We start from the raw sequence: 22,607 nt of genomic DNA, 5'->3' as shown, positions 1-22,607 counted from the left end.
GAAACGATCATCTTCGACTTCAAAACTAATTAAATAGAATAACCATCACGAATTATGTTCAGTTTTAGTTTTTTGGCAAGATGGTTTTGCCAAGAGCAGCACAGCAGATATTTGGAAGGTTTGAGTGGTAAGGCTAAATCAACCTTACTGCAGACGAAAGACGAGGAGTGAAGTCGGGGGAGATGCATCTGCGACAGCCGAAAGTCTGACACCAATGTGGTTTTCCAACAGCGAGGCGCAAATGTTTTCTTTACAATGTCGAAATCAACATGTATCTAACCCCCATGTCACACACCAAACTGAAAATATCCCAATGTAATATTATGTTGTTACACGTTGTACAGTCAATGATGGAGAGAGAACCTCAAATATCACATTTAGTTGTATATATCCACTGTACACTTGGTTCCTGTTTCATGTCATGTTCGCGCGGGTCAAACAAAAACACCCTAATTATTGGTTGACAATACAGCCTCCACAACAGACGATGGATGCAGGATGAAGTCGGTGAGGAGTAACTGCAGAAACGTCATCACTGTTGGATAATTTTGTTGATGTATTTGAATATTTTAGTTTGTATTTTATCCCCAATTTTTTTTTTTGATCTTGTCTCATCGCTGCAACTCCCCAACGGGCTCAGAAGAGGCGAAGGTGGAGTCATGCATCCACCGAAACATGACCCGCCTAACCGCATTCCTTAACACCCACCAGCTCAACCCAGAAGCCAGCCGCACCAATGTGTCGGAGGAAACACCATTCAGGCACCCAGGCGGCCACAATGAGTCTTTAAAGCGCGATGAGCCAAGTGAAATCCCACCGGCAAAACCCTCACGATTCTGGGCCAATTGTGCGCCGTCCTATGGGACTCCCGGCCAACGCCCGTTGTGGCACAGCCTGGGAAATGAACCTGGGTCTGTAGTAACGCCTCTAGCACTGCATGGGATGTAGTGCCTTACGCCGCTGCGCCACTTCGGAGGCCCTAAGTTGGACCATTTTTATCCCCAGAATGTAACACGCTTTGAAAGATTTGACAAAAGTGATCTGCTCGAAAGCGTCATTTAAGACGAGCACGATGCAAGACGATGCTCTCACACACGGGTGCGCTGTACACTGCTACAGCGTGGGAGCTACGGGACCACAACTGGTTCCTGGTTGCTGTTGTGGGAATTGACCCACTACTACTGTTTTCTACTGTGTATCTACAGTTGAAGTCAGAAGTTTACACACACCTTAGTCAAATTTATACTATGTTTCCTGACATTTAATCCCTGTAAAAATGTCTCTGTCTTAGGTCAGTTAGGATCACCACTTTATTTTAAGATTGTGAAATGTCAGAATAATAGTAGGGAGAATGATTTACTTCAGCTTTTATACCTTTCATCACATTCCCAGTGGGTCAGAAGTTTACATACACTCAATTATTATTTGGTAGCATTGCCTTTTAAATTGTTTTACTTGGGTCAAATGTTTTGGGTAGCCTTCCACAAGCTTCCCACAATAAATTGGGTGAATTTTGGCCCATTCCTCCTGACAGAGCTGGTGTCACTGAGTCAGGATTGTAGGCCTCCTTGCTCGCACATGCGTTTTCAGTTCTGCCCACACATTTTCTATCGGATTGAAGTCAGGGCTTTGTGATGTCCACTCTAATACCTTAACTTTGTTGTCCTTAAGCCATTTTGCCCAAACTGGAAGTATGCTTGGGGTCATTGTCCATTTTTGGAAGACCCATTTGCGACCAAGCTTTAACCTCCTGACTGATGTCTTGAGATGTGGATATATTGAAGCAACATCATTTTCCTACTGATGATGCCATCTATTTTGTGAAGTGCACCATCCCTTCTGCAGCTAAGCACCCCCACAACATGATGCTGCCCCCGTGCTTCACGGTTGGGATGATGTTCTTTGGCTTGCAAGCCCTTTTTCCTCCAAACATATTGATGGTCATTATGGCCAAACAGTTCTATTTTTGTTTCATCAGACCAGAGGACATTTCTCCCAAAATTACGATCTTTGTCCCATGTGCAGTTGCAAACTGTAGTCTGGCTCTTTTATATTGGGTTTGGAGCAGTGGCTTCCTCCTTGCTGAGCGGCCTTTCAGGTTATGTCGATATAGGACTCGTTTTACTGTGGATGTAGATACTTTTGTACCGGTTTCCTCCAGCATCTTCACAAGATCCTTTGATGTTGTTCTGGGATTGATTTTGCTTTTCGCACCAAAGTACGTTCATCTGTAGGAGACCGAACGCGTCTCCTTCCTGAGCAGTATGACGACTGCGTGGTCCCATGATGTTTATACTTGCGTACTATTGTTTGTACAGATGAACGTGGTACCTTCAGGTGTTTGGAAATTGCTCCCAAGGATGAACCAGACTTGTGGAGGTCTATAATTGTTTTCTGGGGTCTTGGCTGATTTCTTTTGATTTTCCCATGATGTCAAGCAAAGAAGCACTGAGTTTGAAGGTAGGCCTTGAAATACATCCTCCAATTGACTCAAAATATGTCAATTCGTCTAGCTTCTAAAGCTATGACATAATTTTCTGGAATTTTCCAAGCTGTTTAAAGGCACAGTCAACTTGGTGTATGTAAACTTCTGACCCACTGGAATTGTGATACAGTGAAATAATCTGTCTGTAAACAATGGTTGGAAAAATGACTTGTGTCATGCACAAAGTAGATGTCCTAACCAACTTGCCTAAATCTATAGTTTGTTAACAAGAAATGTGTGAAGTGGTTGAAAAAACAGTTTTAATGACTCCAACCTAAGTATGTAACTTCCGACTTCAACTGTACGTCATCTCGCTGAGTCTACCTTTAAACCTAACCCATGACCTGACCCTTCACCTTACGCATAAGTGACATCCCAAAACACACACACTAAACACATAAATGGCTCCCAGCCTCCCACAAATATCTTTTGTCCCTTAAACTGAAACAGAAAATAAATGATGTAAAAATGTTTTTATCAAACTTGAACCAGATAAACGTCTTAAATCTAGTAGAAATAAAAAATGAATAGAAAATAACAAAACTCTAACAACCTTGGTGTGTAACCCTGATCTCATCCGCTGTTGGAATGCAGCTCAGGCCATCCCTGGAGGAGGTTTCCTGTCCAGGTTTCCTGTCAGCTGTCCTTTCCTATCCTCTTCTGTTTTTGTTTTTATACAGTGCACTCTCTCAATAGAATAGATGCACGGTGGGTTGCTGTCATACTGTCGGCTCGTAGCCTTTCTAAAGCGTTGAATACGTCTTACAGTAGAGAAACCCAGACATCATAGACTTACATCATTTAGACAGAGGCCCCCTTCTTTTGTCTACCAATCAGTCATAAATAGCTCACCCTACTGTCCGCCCCCATACCATGTCCAGTCGAGGTCCGTACAGCTGTCGACACTGGAAGTAGTGGGCTGCTCTGACATCCACCAGTACAAATGCACTGTTGTAGTGGAGAATGGTTTCTCTCTGTGAGGTCACAGCCATATCCTGTGGGTATTGAACAAGTCAGGGATTGTCTGGACCTGTGATCAGACGTAACCCGGCCCGTTGTTAGCACAGAACCCAACACAACCAACATCTGCCAAACGGTGTTGTCAGCCTGTATTCAACTCTGTGGGTAGTATGTGTGAGGTGGTTGGAGGGTTGGATGCAGACCAACGTACTGTGTTGTATGTATATCCTGTCAGCTTGCTATGAGGCTCGGCAAAGGAGGTAGCTAGTCGCAAGGTGAAAAAAGCAGCCATGAACTTTCGTGTAGGCCTAAGTTACGCTGTTGGACCTAACATGTGGATAAAAGAACAACCTGCAGCTAGGAAGCCAGAAGACTCAGTGAGGTAAATTGATTAGACGTGTCAACTGGAAATGGAGCTGTAATGCTATTTCCCCTGTTGTTGATGTCCATATGAGCCTCTTAGAAATCCATATTGACTGTGTCGTGGTGCCCTGATCTTGGGGATTGTTCAGCAGAGAGGGGTAGTTTAACATCGAATTCAGTGGTTTACTGTTTTTGTCCCTCAGTGTGATATTGATTGAATGTGTAACTGACTGTGACATTCTCTCTCTCGCTCTCTCTTATTTACTTTTATTTTTTTCGCTCTCTCAGTGTAACCGAGACTGTGTCGGTGTCCTCCTCCTCTGTGACCTCCTCGGGTGGAGGAGACGATGATGAGCAGGCCCTGCTGGAGCGCATGGCCAAACGAGAGGAGCGCAGGCAGAAAAGGATGATGGAAGCTCTGGAGCGAGAGAAGGATCAGAACCCCGGCAATGCCAGTAACCACGGCAGCGGGGAGAATAGTGTGGATGAGAGGTCCGTCGGCCGCAGGGGCCGTTACCAAGACAACGAAGAAGAGGTGGAAGAGGGGAAGGCTGCTCCGGAGGAGGAAGAGGCTGAGCAAGGAGAGGAAGAAGAGGAGGAAGAGGTGGTGGAGGAGGAGAAACCGAGACGATCCTATATGAGAGAACAGGTCAGTCTATTCTTATTTTATACTTTTCTGTCCATTTTCACTTCATTTTCCGTCAGCATGTTTTCATTCATAAAATGTACCTTATTTATCCATAGGAATCCATTGACGAGAAAACTAGAAACGAGGTATGACCGTGGATATATTGATTGGATTGGTGGCTGGAGTTTGCTGATCGTTTATCTGATTTTGATTAAAAACGTGACACTCCCATTCCTTCTCATAGGAAGATACAGGAGAACAAGCGGTGGTTTTAAATGAGGTTAAGGAATCAGTCAACTCAGAGGCAGAGGTTGAAGAAGATGCTGAATTAAGTGATAAGGTAGAGGAACCAGATCAGTTAGAGGTAGAGGGCACGACAGTGACACCGAACAATGAGACTGAGGAAGACTGTGACATACCAACAATCCAAAACGGCTTGGATGTGGTAAGACCTTAACATAGAGGTGTGAAACAGGAGCATGAAAATCTCTGGATAACTCAAATGTCTCCGAAATAGTCTAGTTGATCCGAAATCTGATCAGAAATCATACTGTATTATAACTCTAAAGACAACTCCTCATGCCTTTGTCAATGGAGCAGAGTAGCGGTGTAGCCTAAATGAATGTTTCCCAGACATTGAAGTTCTCTAGACGCTAAATGTGGTCACAGTGTGGTTTTTACATCCACGGTTAACAGAGCTGCACCTTATAAGGTGTGGTAGTGGTCACCAGTCGTGTGATTATCTTTAATATAGTTTAATGCCAATGCCATCCACTGAGTGGTCACAATACGGTCACTGTGTGTTTGCCTGCATGTTTGCCTCTGTGGGGAAGAGGTTGTGTGTGTGAAACCCGTGTTTTGCATCTGTTGTCATGTCTACTCACTTTCCGCAACCCCCGGTTTTGCTCTCAGGCGTGTGTCCGAAATGACACCCTATTCCCTACATAGTGCACTACTTTGAAGACTTGGGCCAAAAGTAGTCCAGTGGAGGACAGGGTGTCATTTTGGACAAAGCCAGGGTCACAGAGTGGAGTCACTGGTCCTGGTTGGAATGGTGTGATGTCACATAGACCACAGACACGAGCATTCCTTCATTCCCAGAGTTCAGTGTGCTCAGGGTGTGTTCTGTGCCTGCAGGTGAATGAAAAGCAGAATGGACGTCTGCACGAGGAGACTCCTCCAAAACACAAAAAAACAGAAAGGACCCTGAGGTAGGAGCCAGAGACATACGTGCTCTAATGGTTTAATGCTACACGCAACGTACACACACATACAAAACACACGCACTCTGTGGTCTTCGCTTTACATTGGTCATGATTCAAAATATGGGGGGAGGAGAGAGGTGTGAGAGTCTTGCCCAAGGTGTCTTTAAGGTAATTGAAGGGCATATTTATCCCAGCGCACACAAACACACTGTTGCTTAGCATGGTTTGTTTCTAGAGCAGAGCTGCTGTGTTTGACATGGATCATGTAATCCTAGCTCCCCAGGGGGAAGCACTAGAGTGAAACATTAGACACACTGTTACCTTAGACAGCGCCAGGCTGAATCTTAGTGTGTGTGTACATGTGCATTTGTGTGCTTGTGCGTGTGGGCTGTCTTTCTACCTGTGTGACGACATTAACCTCTCCTCCTGTGCGTGACCCGCGGCAGCGTGCGCTCTCTGGAGGCGGGGGCGGAGGAGGAGCAGGACGACGCGGCGAACCTGGAGGCGGAGCGTAAGCTGGAGGAGCTGAAACGGCGCCGTGGCGATGCGGAGAGCGAGGAGTTCGAGAGGATGAGACGGAAGCAGCAGGAGGCTGAGCAGGAGCTGGAGGAGCTGAAGAAGAAGAGGGAGGAGAGGAGGAAGATCATAGAAGAGGAGGAGAGACAGAAGAAACAGGAGGAGGCCGAGAAGAAGGACAGAGAGGAGGTGGGGTTTGAAGTGGACAAGGGGAGTGTCTCTTTAGCAGTGATGTCACTCTCACTCTCTCGCTCTGTGCCGCTCTCCTTCACTGTTCTGCGCTCTCTCTCTCTGTCTGTCTCCGTCTTTCCCTCCCCTCATCTATCTCAAGACTGTTCCGTTGATGTAGTCATACCACCTGTTGAAGATAACAAGCTATATGTCATATTCCTGCCTGCTTCACCATGACACGATCTTATTATACTGCATCGTTATCGGCGCAACCCTATTTGAATCGCAATAATAATTCATTTATAGGCCATCATTCTTCTTCCCCTGCTATATGACCTCACCCTAACATATCTAAGCTATGATAGTCAGTCCATAATTTGCCTGTTCACACTTGCGCTTGACACTGCACCATTCACTGTCCAATTACCTAGTCTACTGTGCTGTACTGTCTTATCCAGACAGGTTTCTCTGGTTCCATCTCAAATGGCGCCCGTATCCCTATAAAGTGGACTAATTTCGATCAGGGCTCTGCGGATACGGCTCTGGTCAAAAGTAGTGCACTTTATAGGGAAATAGGATGCCATTTCAGACACGGCTTCTGTCATTTCCAGACAGGTCTCAGGTCTGTGCTGTGCTTGGCTTTGGCCAATGGGGTTGTCTCATGTTGTGGTGTATAAGAGACTGTTTGGTGTCAGGGCGGGAGAAGCCTGGATATAGTTGGACATCAAATATAAATAGTGTTTCCCTACTGCACTGTACAGTACCAATAAGAAACAGACTGTAATACAGTAATGAACTGTAAAGAGGTATTTTCACTAGAGGAGTAATGCTTTGATCTATAGACTAGGCCAAAGTTAAAGTTAGAGGAAGATACCCGTGCTTAGTTATCGTTTGCGTGCGTACATTCCTGGTTGTGCGTGTGTGACCGTTTTAATAACTGGGCGTTCTGCTGTGTTCCGCATCTCCCAGGAGGAGAAGAGGAGGATGAAGGAGGAGATAGAGAGGAGGAGGGCGGAGGCGGCCGAGAAGAGACAGCAGATGGGGGTGGAGACTGTCGACGGAGAGGCCAAACCCTTCAAATGCTTCAGCCCCAGAGGATCCTCCCTCAAGGTCAGTCAACAACTTCTGACCTTTGACCTCTCAGTCACCTCCCTCTGTGTTGTCTGTCTATGATCATGTTCGAATACTGTCACATAGATTTAACCCTGTCATCAATCTAGCAAGTACACTGCAGGGATCTTTAAAGCTACTCAAGATGTAACAGTTGGCTCCCATATAATAGCTTGCACTTCTTAGTCTTTTTGGTGGCATAATCTCTACCTTATCTTACATAAGATTACATCTTACATCTTCACCTCATTCTAGGTAACCGGACAGTTTTACTGGGAACATTACGGCATCATTGTTGTTGACAATAAGTGTCTCTGTTCTGTTGTCTTCTGCCTGTGTGAGTTTGTCTGTTGTCTTGCTACTGCGCACAAGGCATGCAAACTGGAAACGCCACAACTTATCACCATAAAGATAATATTTGTCATGGAGTAGTGTGTTTAATCAACTTATGTGAATAAACGCTCCAGTGTTGTGGAAATAAACTCCCATGCAGTGAATGTCCATGGGTTTTTTTACTATTCTACCAATGGAGAAAGTCTAATTACTACAAGTTTAGCAAATACCCATCTCACAGGCTGGACTCACTTAAACCTGCCCTGAAATAGTCTTACTTTGTGTTTTATTGTTTTTAAAAAATACTTTGAGGTAATAATCTATTTCCATTTGTTGTCGTTTGTGGTCTGGTCTGTTGGTATATGTTAACATCCTTCCATTCCTCTCCACAGCTTTACTTTGTCATCATGTTCACTGTAGGTACAGCTGATGGTAGAAGTTGCCCATAGGTTACAGATCTAGGATCAGATTATCCTTCCCCATATCTAAACCTGAACCATTAGGAGGGAGGAATATAAAACCAGACCCTAGATCAGTGTCTATGGGCAACGTTGTTCTACTCATAGCTAATGCGTGTGTGATGCATTGTTGTGAGGTCATACTCATTCCAGTGTCTGTGTTATTATTGTTTTACAGTGGAGTGAGTTGTGTACCTTTTGTTTGATTCAGACTTACACACTAGTCCTTTTAATAGTAGTTTGATTTATTTGAGTTGATTCCTCCAGTGTGCTGTTCCTGTAGTTCAAGTCACCATACCGTAGTTGTGACAACATTTCCTGTAGTTCCAGTGTAACGATGACACAGGAGGACATACTCCGATCCTCTTGTACTATGCCAGAGTAGTGACGTTAGGATGCAACGTTCCAGAAGTATTCCAGAGTAGTGACGTTAGGATGCAACGTTCCAGAAGTATTCCAGAGTAGTGACGTTAGGATGCAACGTTCCAGAAGTATTCCAGAGTAGTGACGTTAGGATGCAACGTTCCAGAAGTATTCCAGAAGTATTCCAGAGAGTTAGGATGACGTTAGGATGCAACGTTCCAGAAGTATTCCAGAGTAGTGACGTTAGGATGCAACGTTCCAGAAGTATTCCAGAGTAGTGGCGTTAGGATGCAACGTTCCAGAAGTATTCCAGAGTAGTGACGTTAGGATGCAACGTTCCAGAAGTATTCCAGAGTAATCCAGAAGATTCCGTTAGGATGCAACGTTCCAGAAGTATTCCAGAGTAGTGGACGTTAGGATGCAACGTTCCCAGAAGTGGCGTTAGGATATTCCAGTATTCCAGTAGTGACGTTAGGATGCAACGTTCCAGAAGTATTCCAGAGTAGTGGCGTTAGGATGCAACGTTCCAGAAGTATTCCAGAGTAGTGACGTTAGGATGCAGAAGTATTCCAGAGTAGTGACGTTAGGATGCCAGAAGTATTCCAGAGTAGTGACGTTAGGATGCAACGTTCCAGAAGTATTCCAGAGTAGTGGCGTTAGGAGGCAACGTTCCAGAATGTATTCCAGAGTAGTGGCGTTAGGATGCAACGTTCCAGAATTATTCCAGAGTAGTGGCGTTAGGATGCAACGTTCCAGAAGTATTCCAGAGTAGTGACGTTAGGATGCAACGTTCCAGAAGTATTCCAGAGTAGTGACGTTAGGATGCAACGTTCCAGAAGTATTCCAGAGTAGTGGCGTTAGGATGCAACGTTCCAGAAGTATTCCAGAGTAGTGACGTTAGGATGCAACGTTCCAGAAGCTGCAAATGGGAGTTATGACTAGATAAAGAGGGCTGCTCCCTTCGAGAACGTCAGCCTCCGAGGATGCAGGAAACCGATTAGGTTAATAGGATTAGTGTACCCGCACTGGAATGGGAGCTCTTTAAAATGTGCTGCTTCAGCCTGAGAATGGGGTATTTCCTGTCGAGAGGAGTATTTTAGCAACACCCACATTCGGTAGCAGAACTGAGCGAGAGACCAAGCAGGGTTCTTTTTTATTTCATTTTTTAGAGGGAGCGGGGATGGATGGTTGTTTTTTCTTCTGTTCAGGAACGCTCCACCCCCCCCTTTCAGCCCTGTTGTCGTATATCATAAACAGCAGTCGGAGCGAGGTTCCCACAGCGCAGGGTCTGAAAAAGGCCAGTGCTGCTCTGCTCTATGCTTTTCCTGGCTGGGTGACAGTAGCTGTAGCTAGTGCTGTGGAGAACAGAACAGTCAGTCACATTGTGTCTCGCTGGGCTTGGAAAAGCCCAGTCTAAACAGGGATGTAATGGGTCTGGTAAAAAAAAGGGAAAGGTAGAACAGGAGAAAGGAGGAGAAGGAGGGTGCTGCTATGTTTGGATGGTTTGTGGGATTACTGTGTGTGTTTGGGAGGTGTGTGTGTGGCTACTGCCTAATAAATGGTGGATGCATAATTCACTGATCTGTCTACAGATTGGTGAAAGGGCAGAGTTTCTGAACAAGTCGGCACAGAAAAGGTGAACAGTCATTTCCATTTATTGTTTGAATCACAACCGGTGCTTTCAGTGTGAAGTCTTACAGTTCAGTAATAAAATGACCCTTTGGCTAATTCTGTTGTTGTATGTTCTGAGCAGCACGGTGAAGACGTCTCACTCTCCTGTCGTCTCTAAGATTGACAACAGACTGGAGCAGTACACCTCTGTTGCGCAGGTCAGAGGTTACGCATCAACACAAATCACCTGACTAGACCTACTGTTACCAATGAGCCCTATGAGAACAATGTGAGAAACATGTTGGAAAGACCTCTTGTGTTGACTGGGACTGTATAACTGTTACCATTGCTGATTATCATATCTAGCACATCGAGTATATATGAATCCTGCTCTGAATCTAAAAGCTACAGTACATGCATTAGATAATGCTAATGGTACTATACTACAATATGCTTTATTTATAAGCCTACTCTGTATGGCTCCTTTCTCCAGCCCATTTTAAACACGTCACAAATCGAGTACCAGATATGAAAACGCAAAATAAGACATTTCTCTTCTCTCCTTTGCCGACATCGATCATTCCCCACTCTGAATCCAGCACTAACACAGTCTCCCATTCCCTTTTCTCTCTCTCTCTCTCTCTCTCTCTCTGTCGCTCTCTGTCTCTCTCTCTCACTCTCTGTCTATATGTATGTATACACAGAACAAGGATATGCGGTCCCCGCGCTCCGGTGCCGTGGACCTGCCAATGGTGACAGATGGGATACGTAACATCAAGACCATGTGGGAGAAAGGCAACGTGTTCAACTCACCCGGGGGCGGCGGGGGCACGCACAAGGTGGGGACCGGATTAACAACGGGGACTCTGGAACTCCATTTGGGAGCGGTTTGGGAGGAAGTCAGGACCGGGGAAGGGGGGGGAAGGGGCTGAGAGAGAGGAAGGGGCTCGTTTCACTGCCACTTCCTGTTCATCCCCGATGACGAGCTGCCCAGGGCGTTCTGCTGAAGTTGAACTTTGTCCGTGTCTGTTCCCCCTCTCCACACAGGAAGCAGCTGGGATGAAGATAGGTGTGGCGGGCCGCATCAACGACTGGCTGAATAAAACCCCCGAGAGCAAAACGCCGGGAGGAAGGCCCGCGGTAGGTCGTCTCCACGGCAACCACTTACTGTACAGTGCTTTTGTCCTCTTTGCACCTCTCCATCTAATCCTTTATTGAGATGAACTACGTCTTTCAAGGGAGACAGCGAACAGACACTCATTATGAAACATACTATATGTGCGGCCCCCAACTCTGTGTTGCTCCTGCACTTCGGCGAGTATTCATCAGACCAGACTCAATATTAGGAAGGTGTCCTTAATGTTTTATACAGTATTTACTAATAGTTTTGAGAAGCGCTGTTAGCTACCATGTATTTTTTTGTATATTTATTAATAATTGCCTGCAATAAGCAGTAGTAAGATGATGGGCCGTGTTGGGAGAAAATAGTCTAGCGTCACCCAGGGATTTTGAAATACAAATCATAGCAAAGTGGATGAGCTGTTGAGTTATAACCATGAAGTCATGAAGGGAAAAAAAACACACAGCACTTAACAGCAGTCATTTATTTGTGTTGTAAAAGCACATATCACATGTTGTCAGAGTACCTATTAGTTTTAATATGAAATGTGGCACGGTTCCTACCATGGATCACATGCAGGTTATCAGAAGGACTTAGAGATTTAGTCAGACAGGCTGCTTCCCATGCTGGGCTGCGTGGATGCATTCCAACATACCAGTGATTCATCTCAAATGGCACCCTATTCCCTACGTAGTGCACTACTTTTGACCAGGGCCCATATTCTGCATTTATCCCATTATTTTACCCAAAGGGCTCAGGCTTTTCTGTTTCTATCTACACGGGCCCGGCGCCCGTGTCTCACTGAGTCATGGCTATGGTGAACCTGCTTTAACTAAAAGCAACAGTCTTGAATGATGCAACGGTCGTTGATTCTGCTCGCCACAAGTCTTTAGGCGGCAGGTAGCCTCGTGGTCAAGAGTGTTGGGCCACTCACCAAAATGTCACTGGTCTGAATCCCTGAGTTGACTAGGTGAAAAATCTGATGTTCCCTTGAACAGGGAACTTAACCCTAATTGCTCCTGTCAGTCGCTCTGGATAAGAGTGTCTGCTAAATGACTTAAATGTAGTGTCACACTGATGATAACTCAAGACCTGACATTAACATAAAACACTGGCGTTCCGCTTGTGTGGGGTAAGTCTCAATGGAAAAGCGCTTGTAGAGTACTCCATTATGCTCTGATCAAAAATAGTGCATGGAATAAGGGTGCCATTTTGAATGCACTCCAGTCCCTTAATCACTATGGTCCACTCCTGGACTATATTTCAACTTCAGATGGTGCTTATTTTAAGACGTTCAGGCACCCAGACCTGTTTTCGAATAGGTGCACAGTGTGAGAGGAGGCACTAGATATGAATGCAAACTTACATAAGGTAGCCACTGCCATAACCACTGTAGGAGTCATAGATCATGGTGGCGTAGTGATACGCCATGTGGCCGCTAGAGGGCCGTTGCCATGGTGACGCGGCGTTGAGAAGAAGTAGTGCAGAAGGTCCGGGCGTTGTGAGTGGTGTGGTGTGGCTGGTTATACGGTCGGTAACACGATACCTGCTGCCGGCCTTTGACGTGTAGCTTTTTAAACCGCTATGAAACCCTGTAATTTTGCACGGACGTTAAAAGTAACTGTCTCTTAAATCATTTCCGTAAAATACTTGATTGATTGAATCGTGGTCGCTCTCCGATATAGATTCTGATATGGGTGACTGACTTGCCCTCTGGGAACGTTTGCTCTGGTCTGCCTCTCTGCCTGCTGACAAATTATGTCTTGAAGTGACTGCAACACCTGTGTCTCCCTCTTGTGGTTAAACGGAGCATAACACAATTGCATTTCTGAAATAAATATTTTACTGACTGTCGCTCTTTCTTCTGTCTTCTTTCCTTTAGAAGCTTCTTCCATTCTTCAATCTGACTGTTTCTCATTTCCTCTCTGCCTGGTAGTCCTTCTCTGTCTTTTTTTCCTTCTTCTTCTTCCCGCTGGACTTCTCTTTCTGCCTCCTCTCATCCCTTTTCTCAGCACCTCAGGTATTGTAAAGTAATACAACCCAACTGTTGACGCATTTCTGTTTCCTCAACTCAAATACTGCAACCATTGTTGGAATTGTGTGTCTTGAATATGAGTTGACGAGGACTACAGACACTGATGCACTCCCCGCCCCCCCCCCCTTCCTTTTTCCATCCCTCCCGTCTCTCTCTGCAGGATCTGAAGCCAGGAGATGTGACTAACAAGAGAAGTCTGTGGGAAAACAAGGGATCCTCCCCAGCCAAGGTAACCTGGCCCACCTGAACTCTTCATAGTATATACACACACACACACACACACACTCTTAGGAAAAAAAGGTACTATCTAGAACCTTGAAGGGTTCTTCAGCTGTCCCAATAGTAGAACCCTTTGAAGAACCCTTTTTAATTCTAGGTAGAACCTATTTGGTTCCAGATAGAACCTTTTGGGGTTTTGGAAAGGGTTTTCCTATGGGGACAGCCGAAGAACCCTTTGGAACCCTTTTTCCTAAGAGTGTACACACACATGCATAAACACACATACCTGAGTTTAGACCATGGCTAATGCCATGAAGAATGTACACTGAACAAAAATATTAATGCAACATGTAAAGTGTTGTTCCCATGTTTCATGAATTGAAATAAAACATCCCAGAAATGTACCATAGCAACAAAAAGCGTATTTCTCACAAATTTGTTTACATCGCTGCTAGCGAGTGTTTCTCCTTTGCCAAGATAATCCATCCACCTGACAGATGTGGCATATCAAGAAGCTGTTTAAACAGCATTATCATTCACACAGGTGCCCCTTGTGCTGGGGACAATAAAAGGCCACACTAAAATGTGCAATTTTGTCACACAACACATTGCCACAGATGTCTCAGATTTTGAGGGAGTATACACTTGGCATGCTGACTGCAGGAATGAGCACAAGAGCTGTTACCAGAGAATTGAATGTTAATTTCTCTACCATAAGCCGCCTTAGTCATTTTAGAGAATTTGGCAGTATGTCCAACTGGCCTCAACCGCAGACCACGTGTATGGCATTGTGTGGGTGAGCGGGTTGCTGATGTCAATGTTGCGAACAGACTGCCCCATGGGGGCGGTGGGGTTTATGGTATGGGCAGGCTTAAGCTACAGATGACTAACACAATTGCATTTTATCGATGGCAATTTGAATGCAGAGAAATACCGTGACATGATCCTGAGGCCCTTTTAAAGTATCTGTGACTAACAGATGCATATCTGTATTCCCAGTCATGTGAAATCCATAGATTAGGGCCTAATGAATTTATTTCAATTGACTGATTTCCTCATATGAAGTGTAACTCAGTAAAATCTTTGAAATTCCTGCTTGTTGCGTTTTATATTTTTGTTCAGTATAGTTACAGATATGCAAAAAGTTTGCAAAAATTACTGGAATTTGTACCATCATACTTTCTCACACATCTGTGTCCCAAATGGCACCCTACTCCCTACACAGAGCACTTTTTTTATTTTTTTACTACAGCCCTATGGGTCTTGGTCTAAAGTAGCGCACTACATAGGGTGTAAGGTGCCAATTGGGACACACATACAGTATACTCCCCAGTACATTCGCATGATGTCACACAACGACAGTACACCTAAAAGTATACCTGGGGAGTGTTTTGAGGCCCTGTAGTATTCATCTGTTAGTTAATAATATCATATGATGTACATTTGCCAGCTAGGGGGATAACAACGGCTTGTTGCTTTGTCTTGTTTCTGTTTGAAGAGCTCTGAAGAAGAGCTCTCTTAGCTAGTTGACTTCACCGTTAACTAGTCTGGAAACCCTGGAGAGGTAAAGATGTTTTAAAGATGTCAACTTCGCTGCACTGATATTATCACTGGAATGACCTCAGTCTACTACGATGTCAGGTCTTCTCTTTTATTAGTAAAAATCACACTCAGGCCTGGTCCCAGATCTGTTTGTAGCAATGACAATAGGAGCTGGCAAGTCAGCACAAACAGATCTGGAACCAGCTGCACTGTAAATAGAAGGCACTGTTAAGGGCCATGTGTTGTGCTATTGCTATTCTATAGGTAATTAGAGCCTCAAGTGCCTTTCACAAAACGGCTGTTCTATATTTTTTTCCAGCCTCTCATTGCTATGCCTCTCTTGACACAGCAGCAGCCATGCTTCCTGTATAGTCCTTTCTACTTTGCTCTATATTTCAATTCATGCTGTTGTAGAAGTACACTTCATTTTACACACAACTCTGGCCTTGCTAGCAGAACCATTACTTGCTACTGTATGTGTGGGTCCTTTTAACCACATTCTGAACAGGCAATTGTAAGGACAGCTATCTCCAACCTCTACTGTGACCCTCGTAATACAGGACCCCATGGCGCTCCAATGACCACAGTGTTGGCCACAACCCCACCATGTGGCCTCTGTTATTTACGAGGATGACATTTCACCGATAAAAGACACCAATAATGATATTTATTTATGGAATGGCTCTAAATTTGACCCCTGGAGCAGAGAGGCTTGTGAAATAGGCCTTGTTCTGCAGTCTCCCGATAGCTGAACACACAGACAGAGTATAGCAACCTGCCAGCAGTGCAGTCCAATCCTGTGGCGAGCCACATAGAGATGGAGGGCCACTAGACTGCTGGTTAGTGCTGACGTAAACCAGGCGTGGAGCTGGGGAAGGTAGGGGGCTGGCGGTTATGAGCTGTGTTATTAACTAACCACACATTGTGGTGATGTCAGGAGAGCTGTATGAGGAGATAGGGGACGTAGGGGCCTAATGGGCTTGGGATAAGTTCATGGAAGCGGGCGGGGTATCGGTGTTTGTGTCCAGAATGGCCCTGGTCAAAATTAGTGCACACTGTAGGGAATATGATGATATTTGCGACACAGACAGGGCAGTGTTACCACAGGGAACTGTGGGAGATGTTGTCCACGAACCACCACGACCAGGCTTTACTGGATAGACTTTGTGTGGTTGTGTGTTTTTTGTAGATGCAGGGTTTGGATGTGTTGGACAGGATGTTCATGTTATTTCCCAATTCCCCCAATTGGCTGGAATAACCTTCTTGGTTCGGGCAGGTAGCCTAGTGGTTAGGGCGTTGGACTAGTAACTGAAAGGCTGCAAGATTGAATCCCTGAGCTGACGAGGTTAAAAAATCTGTTGTTCTGCCCCTGAACAGTCAGTTAACCCACTGTTCCTAGGCTCTCATTGTAAATAAGAATTTGTCCTTAACTGACTTGCCTACTTATATATATATATATATATTTAAATGCACTCTGTCTCAAACCTCTCGGTCTCAAACTGAAGTCCCTAAAAAGAATGGAAATCATTCTCAAATTAACATAAAACCTTCCTTATTAATGTAGAAGAGATCAATTTGGTCAAACCACAGCCTGAGATTGAAAGGTTCCAGTGCACACAGTATCTCTCAGGTTATGGTAGCATTGACTAAATGGACTGTTGAAGTGACTGCTACCTCGGATGACTTTCTCTCTGACTTTTCTCTCCATCTATCTTCTCGCAGGTGACTGGTAGAGGGGAGAATAAATCTGTTGCCAATGGTGAGTCCATTCTGTTACCATAACCAACATCGTTTTAAGCCTTATGCGGAGGTCAAAGTTGACTGACTGTGTGTGTATCTGTGCCCATCTTGTTTGGGCCTATGCATGTCTTTGTATCTACAATAGTCATAAGTCTGCTCTACTGACAATACCCACCCAGAGTCAGTGAGGTTAAAGGGGACTGCTCCGTCTGAAAAAGGACAGGGAAAGGAGCCTGTTGTAATTTACGACCATGTGGCCCGGCAGCACCCATAACTCCCTCCCTTCTTTCCCCAGCTCCCATAACCCCTTCCCTCCCTCCCTATAACACCATTGCCCCTGGGACCTGGTGCCAGCTGTAAATCATCTCTGTTTGCTGTTTGGCTCTCTGGCAAATGGCAGTTTCAGATGCTACTTTCGCATTGTGTTCTATTTCCAAAGTGGCCTGCCCACCACGACTATTTTGTCCCAGTAGAGAGAACTGGCCTTCAAGGATGTCAGATGTGAAATGTGTCGTTTGTCCAACCCCCCCCCCCCCCCATCCTCAACCCCCTCCTTACCCCGACATGGATTCTATTGTCGGGGTCGGACCTTCCAGGCTGTGAACAAATGAACAGCTGTTGGGTTGACACACTACTAGCTCGTGTGGTGGAAGATTATCACGCCATACACCTCATTTTGTCAGGGGCTAGCAGAGGAGAGGCAAACGTACTGTAACAAGCTCACTTCACAGTTCAGGCAAGGTGTGGTTCCATATTTGGTGCATTCTGAAAATCTCGACCCCAGACAATCTGTCTCTCTCTCTACTTTTAATGGTGAATGTGTAAAAGTAGAGCGAGACGCTTGAAATAGCTACACACATCCAACGTTTCTCGACACACACACACACACCTTGTATTCACTCCCTGTCTTTGTTGTCGCTGAGAGAAGGGCAAATGACAACATGGCAGGAGTCAGTTATATAAATGTCAGTAGAGACGGGTAGGCAGGCAGGGACCTCAGAGGCCTCTGACACCACATCGAACAGCATGCAACAACCCCAGTCTCATGCAGAAAGGCCTGCTTGACTGTTTTTCCCCGAGGGCTCTAGTCATACTGCAAAGACACCAGATCAAGATTACTACCAAGACCGAGGTCTCTTTAGTTGGCTAAATTTGACTGACTGTGTGTGTAAAGGCATAATGGTTTTGTCCTTCGGTAGTTAATTAAAGGTTAAATCATAAATACTTTTTTTTAAATGTAAAAAGTATGTGTGAGTAGGTGGATGGATGTGTGGGTCTAACCCATCTGAAATAGGTTAGAGGTTAGAGTATTCAACTCTTAGATTTTGACTGTAGCTCTGATAGACTTGTCTCTGTCCCTCAGCAGGTATGGGACACGAATGATACGAAGAGTTTCTTCTGAAGGCTGGTGGGGACCAAGACAATCCAAGACTCTTCCTTTTTCTATGTGTATTATACCAAAACAATATGACCACCACCCTGAGGGAACCCAAGGAATGGAGAGAAACAGGAGATTTTATTTAATTAGCACTGTACTGAAACGAATAGCCACCATCTCGTATCTACAGTGTAGTGCCTTTGCACAACGAATTTGCTATGCTTTACTTTCTCAACAAACAAATTAATATGCTGTGAAATTTGGATGTTTTTATGATATGGTCATTTGTTTTATATGTAATAAGCAACAACTTGCAGAAGAAAAAAATAATAATTGAGATTAGATGTATTTCCCATACGCTCTTCAGTACATGTGTACTTTTGATATAGTAAAGACATGGTTTTTATGAGGTGTCCAGTTCCACAATCATCTCCGTGTTCCAAAGAGAGATATCTACCATCGATGCTCTGTCCATGTCGTCCATCTCACTTCTTTTTTTAAATTTATATTTAAAGCAAAGCTTCACACATAGCTATTTTATTCATGTTCACCAGTTCAGGAGAGAGATTATAAGCACTCCGTAGATTTGGCTTATTTCACTTTATTTTGTCTTACCAATAGTGCAACAACGGTCTGAGTTAATATGTGTTAGCACAGAAGTACACGTCGTTATGAATATTATACTGTATCTTCTATTACAGCTTTATACTCGAGATTTGTTTCGCTTTTGTACTCTAAAATTAAATGACTACCAACCGACAAGAGGCAATGAAAGGCAGTGCAAGCAACTAAAGGAAAGTTGTATATTAAGACGGCTATTATAACATTTATTATCCTCGTTTCAATTTATTTATGTTTTTTTGTTGTTGTTTTTTTACGTGTTTTGTCATTGGCTGTTTTTGTGACTTTTGTACCTGCTGTTTTGAATTTCTAAATTCACTTTGTTAAACTTTCAAACAACCCATAATGCAGCAGGTGTACTTAGAGTTACGTCGTCATTTTAGGGACTCTCTGACCCACAACATTCCACGCCACTAAGCACACCGCCGGGCTTATTCACATGCATGCTCCAATGGCTTCTATCCAGGACGTTAAGGACCTCCGCTTTGTCAGTGAGGTTGTCTGAATATAGCAGGCCAGATACACATTTATACACCGTGCCTGTACCTTGAGACGGCATCGGTTTTAAGCCGTATGCCGCCTTGCCATTTAAGCCCAAATCCCATGTGCTAATAACTATAGCACTCTGGGAAGAAGGGAAAGTGCACATTTAGATGTGGACAATGATCGAGGACTGAATCAGTCAACAGAAGAGTCATTTTGACTCCAGACGACAATTGCGCTTGACGCTTGTTTTGAGTTTTCTTAAAGTTGCATTTGCGGTATGTAAGATCGTGTTTCCAGCACAAATCCTTTACATCCAAAATGGTCTCAAGGCCTTGTTGTTGCAGGCACCGAATAAACTGTACCTTCGACTTTGCCAACTCAGTTTGACTTCAGCTGTTTCTTTCTTCTTCTTTTACCGTTTCTTTATTGAGGTTTATGCGTTTCACGTTTCGCTCATTCATTTTGCATGACATGCTTTGTTGATCTGGGTATTAAATAAAGGTTATCAGGGGCATTGAAAGATTGTCAAGGTTTTATACAGAACAATCACATTCCATGACTCCTTAGAACTACAAGCAATGGAGTCTGACCAAAATATATGACATTATTTTACATTGCTGTTATTTCATATTTTGGTAATTTTGCTTTTTATTTCAAACACCCTCATTTATTGTGTAGAGTTAACTATGCAAGGCACACTATCTGCAGTTTCAGATCAAACGTTGATGGTAGTGGGTAGTTTCCTACAGAATACATGTTCTGAAATATTTGTACCGCTGACTCAACAACTGCAATAAAGAGATATAAATTGTTCCAATTTGTCTAGTTTATTTTCCTCTTTCTCTCTTAACACTGAACTCACAATATCATTGGCTGCTTAGACCGTTCAACCTCTACCTATCTTGGAACTCGGAACCAAATGAATGTTAAAAGTCTGTGTGAGTATGACATTACATGACTACAGCTATTAGATCAGCCGCTGTCAAGTCGTTGTTCCTCCTTTAATGGTTGAGATATATACTAGGCTTTCTCTAGCTCCAGCAATAGACTTCACTGCCCTAGCCAATCAGAGATAAGAGGTGGTGACATTGGTGGCAGGGCTGTATTATGGGAGCCTTAAGAGTCTCATTGAACTTGTCTGTTTCTGGATCTCAACGAATAAGACCGGCCCAGCACTACTTTACCATCTCTCTTCCCCGTGGGGTTTGGAGGTAAGGCTATTAACTGTGACCCCTGACTTGACTGTGATGGTAACACTTTACGGGGATGCATGCATGCATGAATGCCTGCTCTGAGGCTGGACCTATGCCTCATAACCCGTGTCAATCCGGGCACTGGGGATGTGGAATAAATGTTCTCTGGGCAAGAGGGACCATATATTTTTTTTGCATTCACAAATGCTAAACTAATACATTTCAGGCACTGCCAGAGAGAAAAGTCTATGGATTCTGTTGTTTTTTCCCCATTTGTTTGATTTGCTTCTCATGGCTCAGACTGGACAGAGACAGACTGTCAGTGGGCGCTAAGCTCGTCCTCTGTAGGGGGAACTGGGTGTTAGCATGCTTTGGGCTTTGACTTAATGCTGAAAGCGGCACCCGCAACATTCCTGCCACTGTCAGACCATGTTATTCCAGCGATCGAGCCAGGATCCAATACTGACCACACACATTAAAGCAAAACACATTTAATTCCACAGGGAAACAAGTCTCATCGCCTGTGAATTCTCGGTGGATTTCAGTTAATACGTTTTGAGACAGCTCTTTAAACAGATGGTCTATATTCTACTTCACACCTCTCTTAGCTAGAGTTCTCTGTTGTATCCATTTGGGGGTCGTACTGGGACACTTGTCCTCAACTAAATTGAAAGTCTGTGTTAAAGAGCTACACTGTAGGCTAGCTACTTCAGTCCAAATATATGTTATGCATAGGAGTGTGTCCCAAATACACTTCACATGAACTGGCATGTAAAGTCAGACGGTGGGCACAGGAAGGGACAGAAAAGGGGTTAGGGAAGGAGGGAGGGAGGGATGGGTGAGGTGAGGGGTAATGGTTTTCTAATCCAGGTCTCTAGGGTTGCTTCAGTTTTTACCTTCATGGCAAATATGGTCAATGTTAAGATTGACTCCCATCTCCTCTGATAGTTTCATAATGGGATCATCTTGGGAATGTAATGCATGTTGCTAAAAGCTGTGGAGTTGATGGGTGTTGTATGTAAAGCTCTAGATGGCTGGCCAACCCCTGTTGTCCAAAATAAGCTGGCCTTGACTGGCATGTTGTTCATTGATTTACTGTGTGTGTGAGTACGAGCACACAGGCACTCAATAAGCTCAGCCAACTTCATTGTCTGGAAGAGCACCTAACACCTGCTGATGATCTGTGCTTTATCATGGTTAAAAATAACCCCTCTGTATATCAACGGGGGGACACTAGTTTTATGATCTGACGATTGGTCTTTCAAACGGAAAGGTGTCATCTCAAATGATTCATCCACATAATAGCATTCTGACATTTGTTAGTTAAATATAGGACTATATAACCTCAGGAATCTGTTCCTGTCTGTAAAGGTAATGATAACCGTCAGGTTGTCCCTAAAATGCCCCGAATGTGGTATGACAAGGCCATCAGCTTGAAATAACAAGTTGGAGTTGAATTAAAGGGGCAGTACATATCTGGGAGATATCTGCTATTCCTTTTCACATGTTCACGTGTTCACCTTCTGTTTCTAGAATAGAGTAAACACATTTAGTGCACTGATTTACTATTGGGACGGTAGGGCAGTGGTTGTAAAGAATTAAATTAAAAAGTTGAATTTACTGTTATCTGTTTGCCTTAAACTGGAAATCTATAAAGAAAGTATTGGAAAGTAACAGTGCATTTTAGTGCCTGGTGCAAAAATACTTAAATGTGGCCCTCAAAGTGTCCGTTGCAGTCCCAGTCCCAGTGTAATGGTTAGTGTGTTATCCAGACAACAGGTTTTCCTGACGATAGAGCAGAGAGGAGAGGCCCTCCATGCCAAGAGGAAATGGCTGAGGATTAGTCTTGGAGCTGTTTAGAGCTGAGGGCCTCAGGGCAGCCAGTGCCAGTGGTGAAAGAACACCACATACACTACTGTTCAAAAGTTTGGGGTCACTTAGAAATGTCCTTGTTTTTGAAAGAAAAGCACATTTTTTGCCCATTAAAATGACATCAAATTGTTGTAAATGACTATTGTAGCTGGAAACAGCTGATTTTTTATGGAATATCTACACAGGCGTAGAGGCCCA

General features: G+C 44.2%; 1 protein-coding gene across 7 annotated transcripts in view; it reads left to right on the top strand.

Moving 5' to 3' along the window:
- The window catches only part of LOC135514789 (non-muscle caldesmon-like), a 55,796-nt gene extending 35,639 nt beyond the window's left edge, over positions 1-20,157 (top strand). For 3 of the 7 annotated variants that reach the window (XM_064938394.1, XM_064938396.1, XM_064938393.1), the window contains 12 exons: positions 4,097-4,457; positions 4,553-4,582; positions 5,574-5,647; positions 6,088-6,346; positions 7,298-7,438; positions 10,185-10,228; positions 10,346-10,421; positions 10,908-11,042; positions 11,251-11,343; positions 13,519-13,587; positions 16,842-16,878; positions 18,223-20,157. In XM_064938394.1, coding sequence (XP_064794466.1) covers positions 4,097-4,457; positions 4,553-4,582; positions 5,574-5,647; positions 6,088-6,346; positions 7,298-7,438; positions 10,185-10,228; positions 10,346-10,421; positions 10,908-11,042; positions 11,251-11,343; positions 13,519-13,587; positions 16,842-16,878; positions 18,223-18,242 — 1,339 coding nt within the window. In that variant the 3' untranslated portion in view covers positions 18,243-20,157. Of the gene's footprint in view, positions 1-4,096; positions 4,458-4,552; positions 4,583-5,573; positions 5,648-6,087; positions 6,347-7,297; positions 7,439-10,184; positions 10,229-10,345; positions 10,422-10,907; positions 11,043-11,250; positions 11,344-13,518; positions 13,588-15,075; positions 15,142-16,841; positions 16,879-18,222 lie in introns of all 7 variants that reach the window. The other 4 variants (XR_010451729.1, XR_010451730.1, XM_064938397.1 and 1 more) reach the window with 4 other exon arrangements.
- The last annotated feature ends 2,450 nt before the right edge of the window (positions 20,158-22,607 follow it).

Source organism: Oncorhynchus masou, chromosome 26, assembly GCF_036934945.1.
Source record: "Oncorhynchus masou masou isolate Uvic2021 chromosome 26, UVic_Omas_1.1, whole genome shotgun sequence".
NCBI classification, from domain to species: Eukaryota; Metazoa; Chordata; class Actinopteri; order Salmoniformes; family Salmonidae; genus Oncorhynchus; species Oncorhynchus masou.
This window is presented reverse-complemented; position numbering and strand designations above follow the sequence as displayed.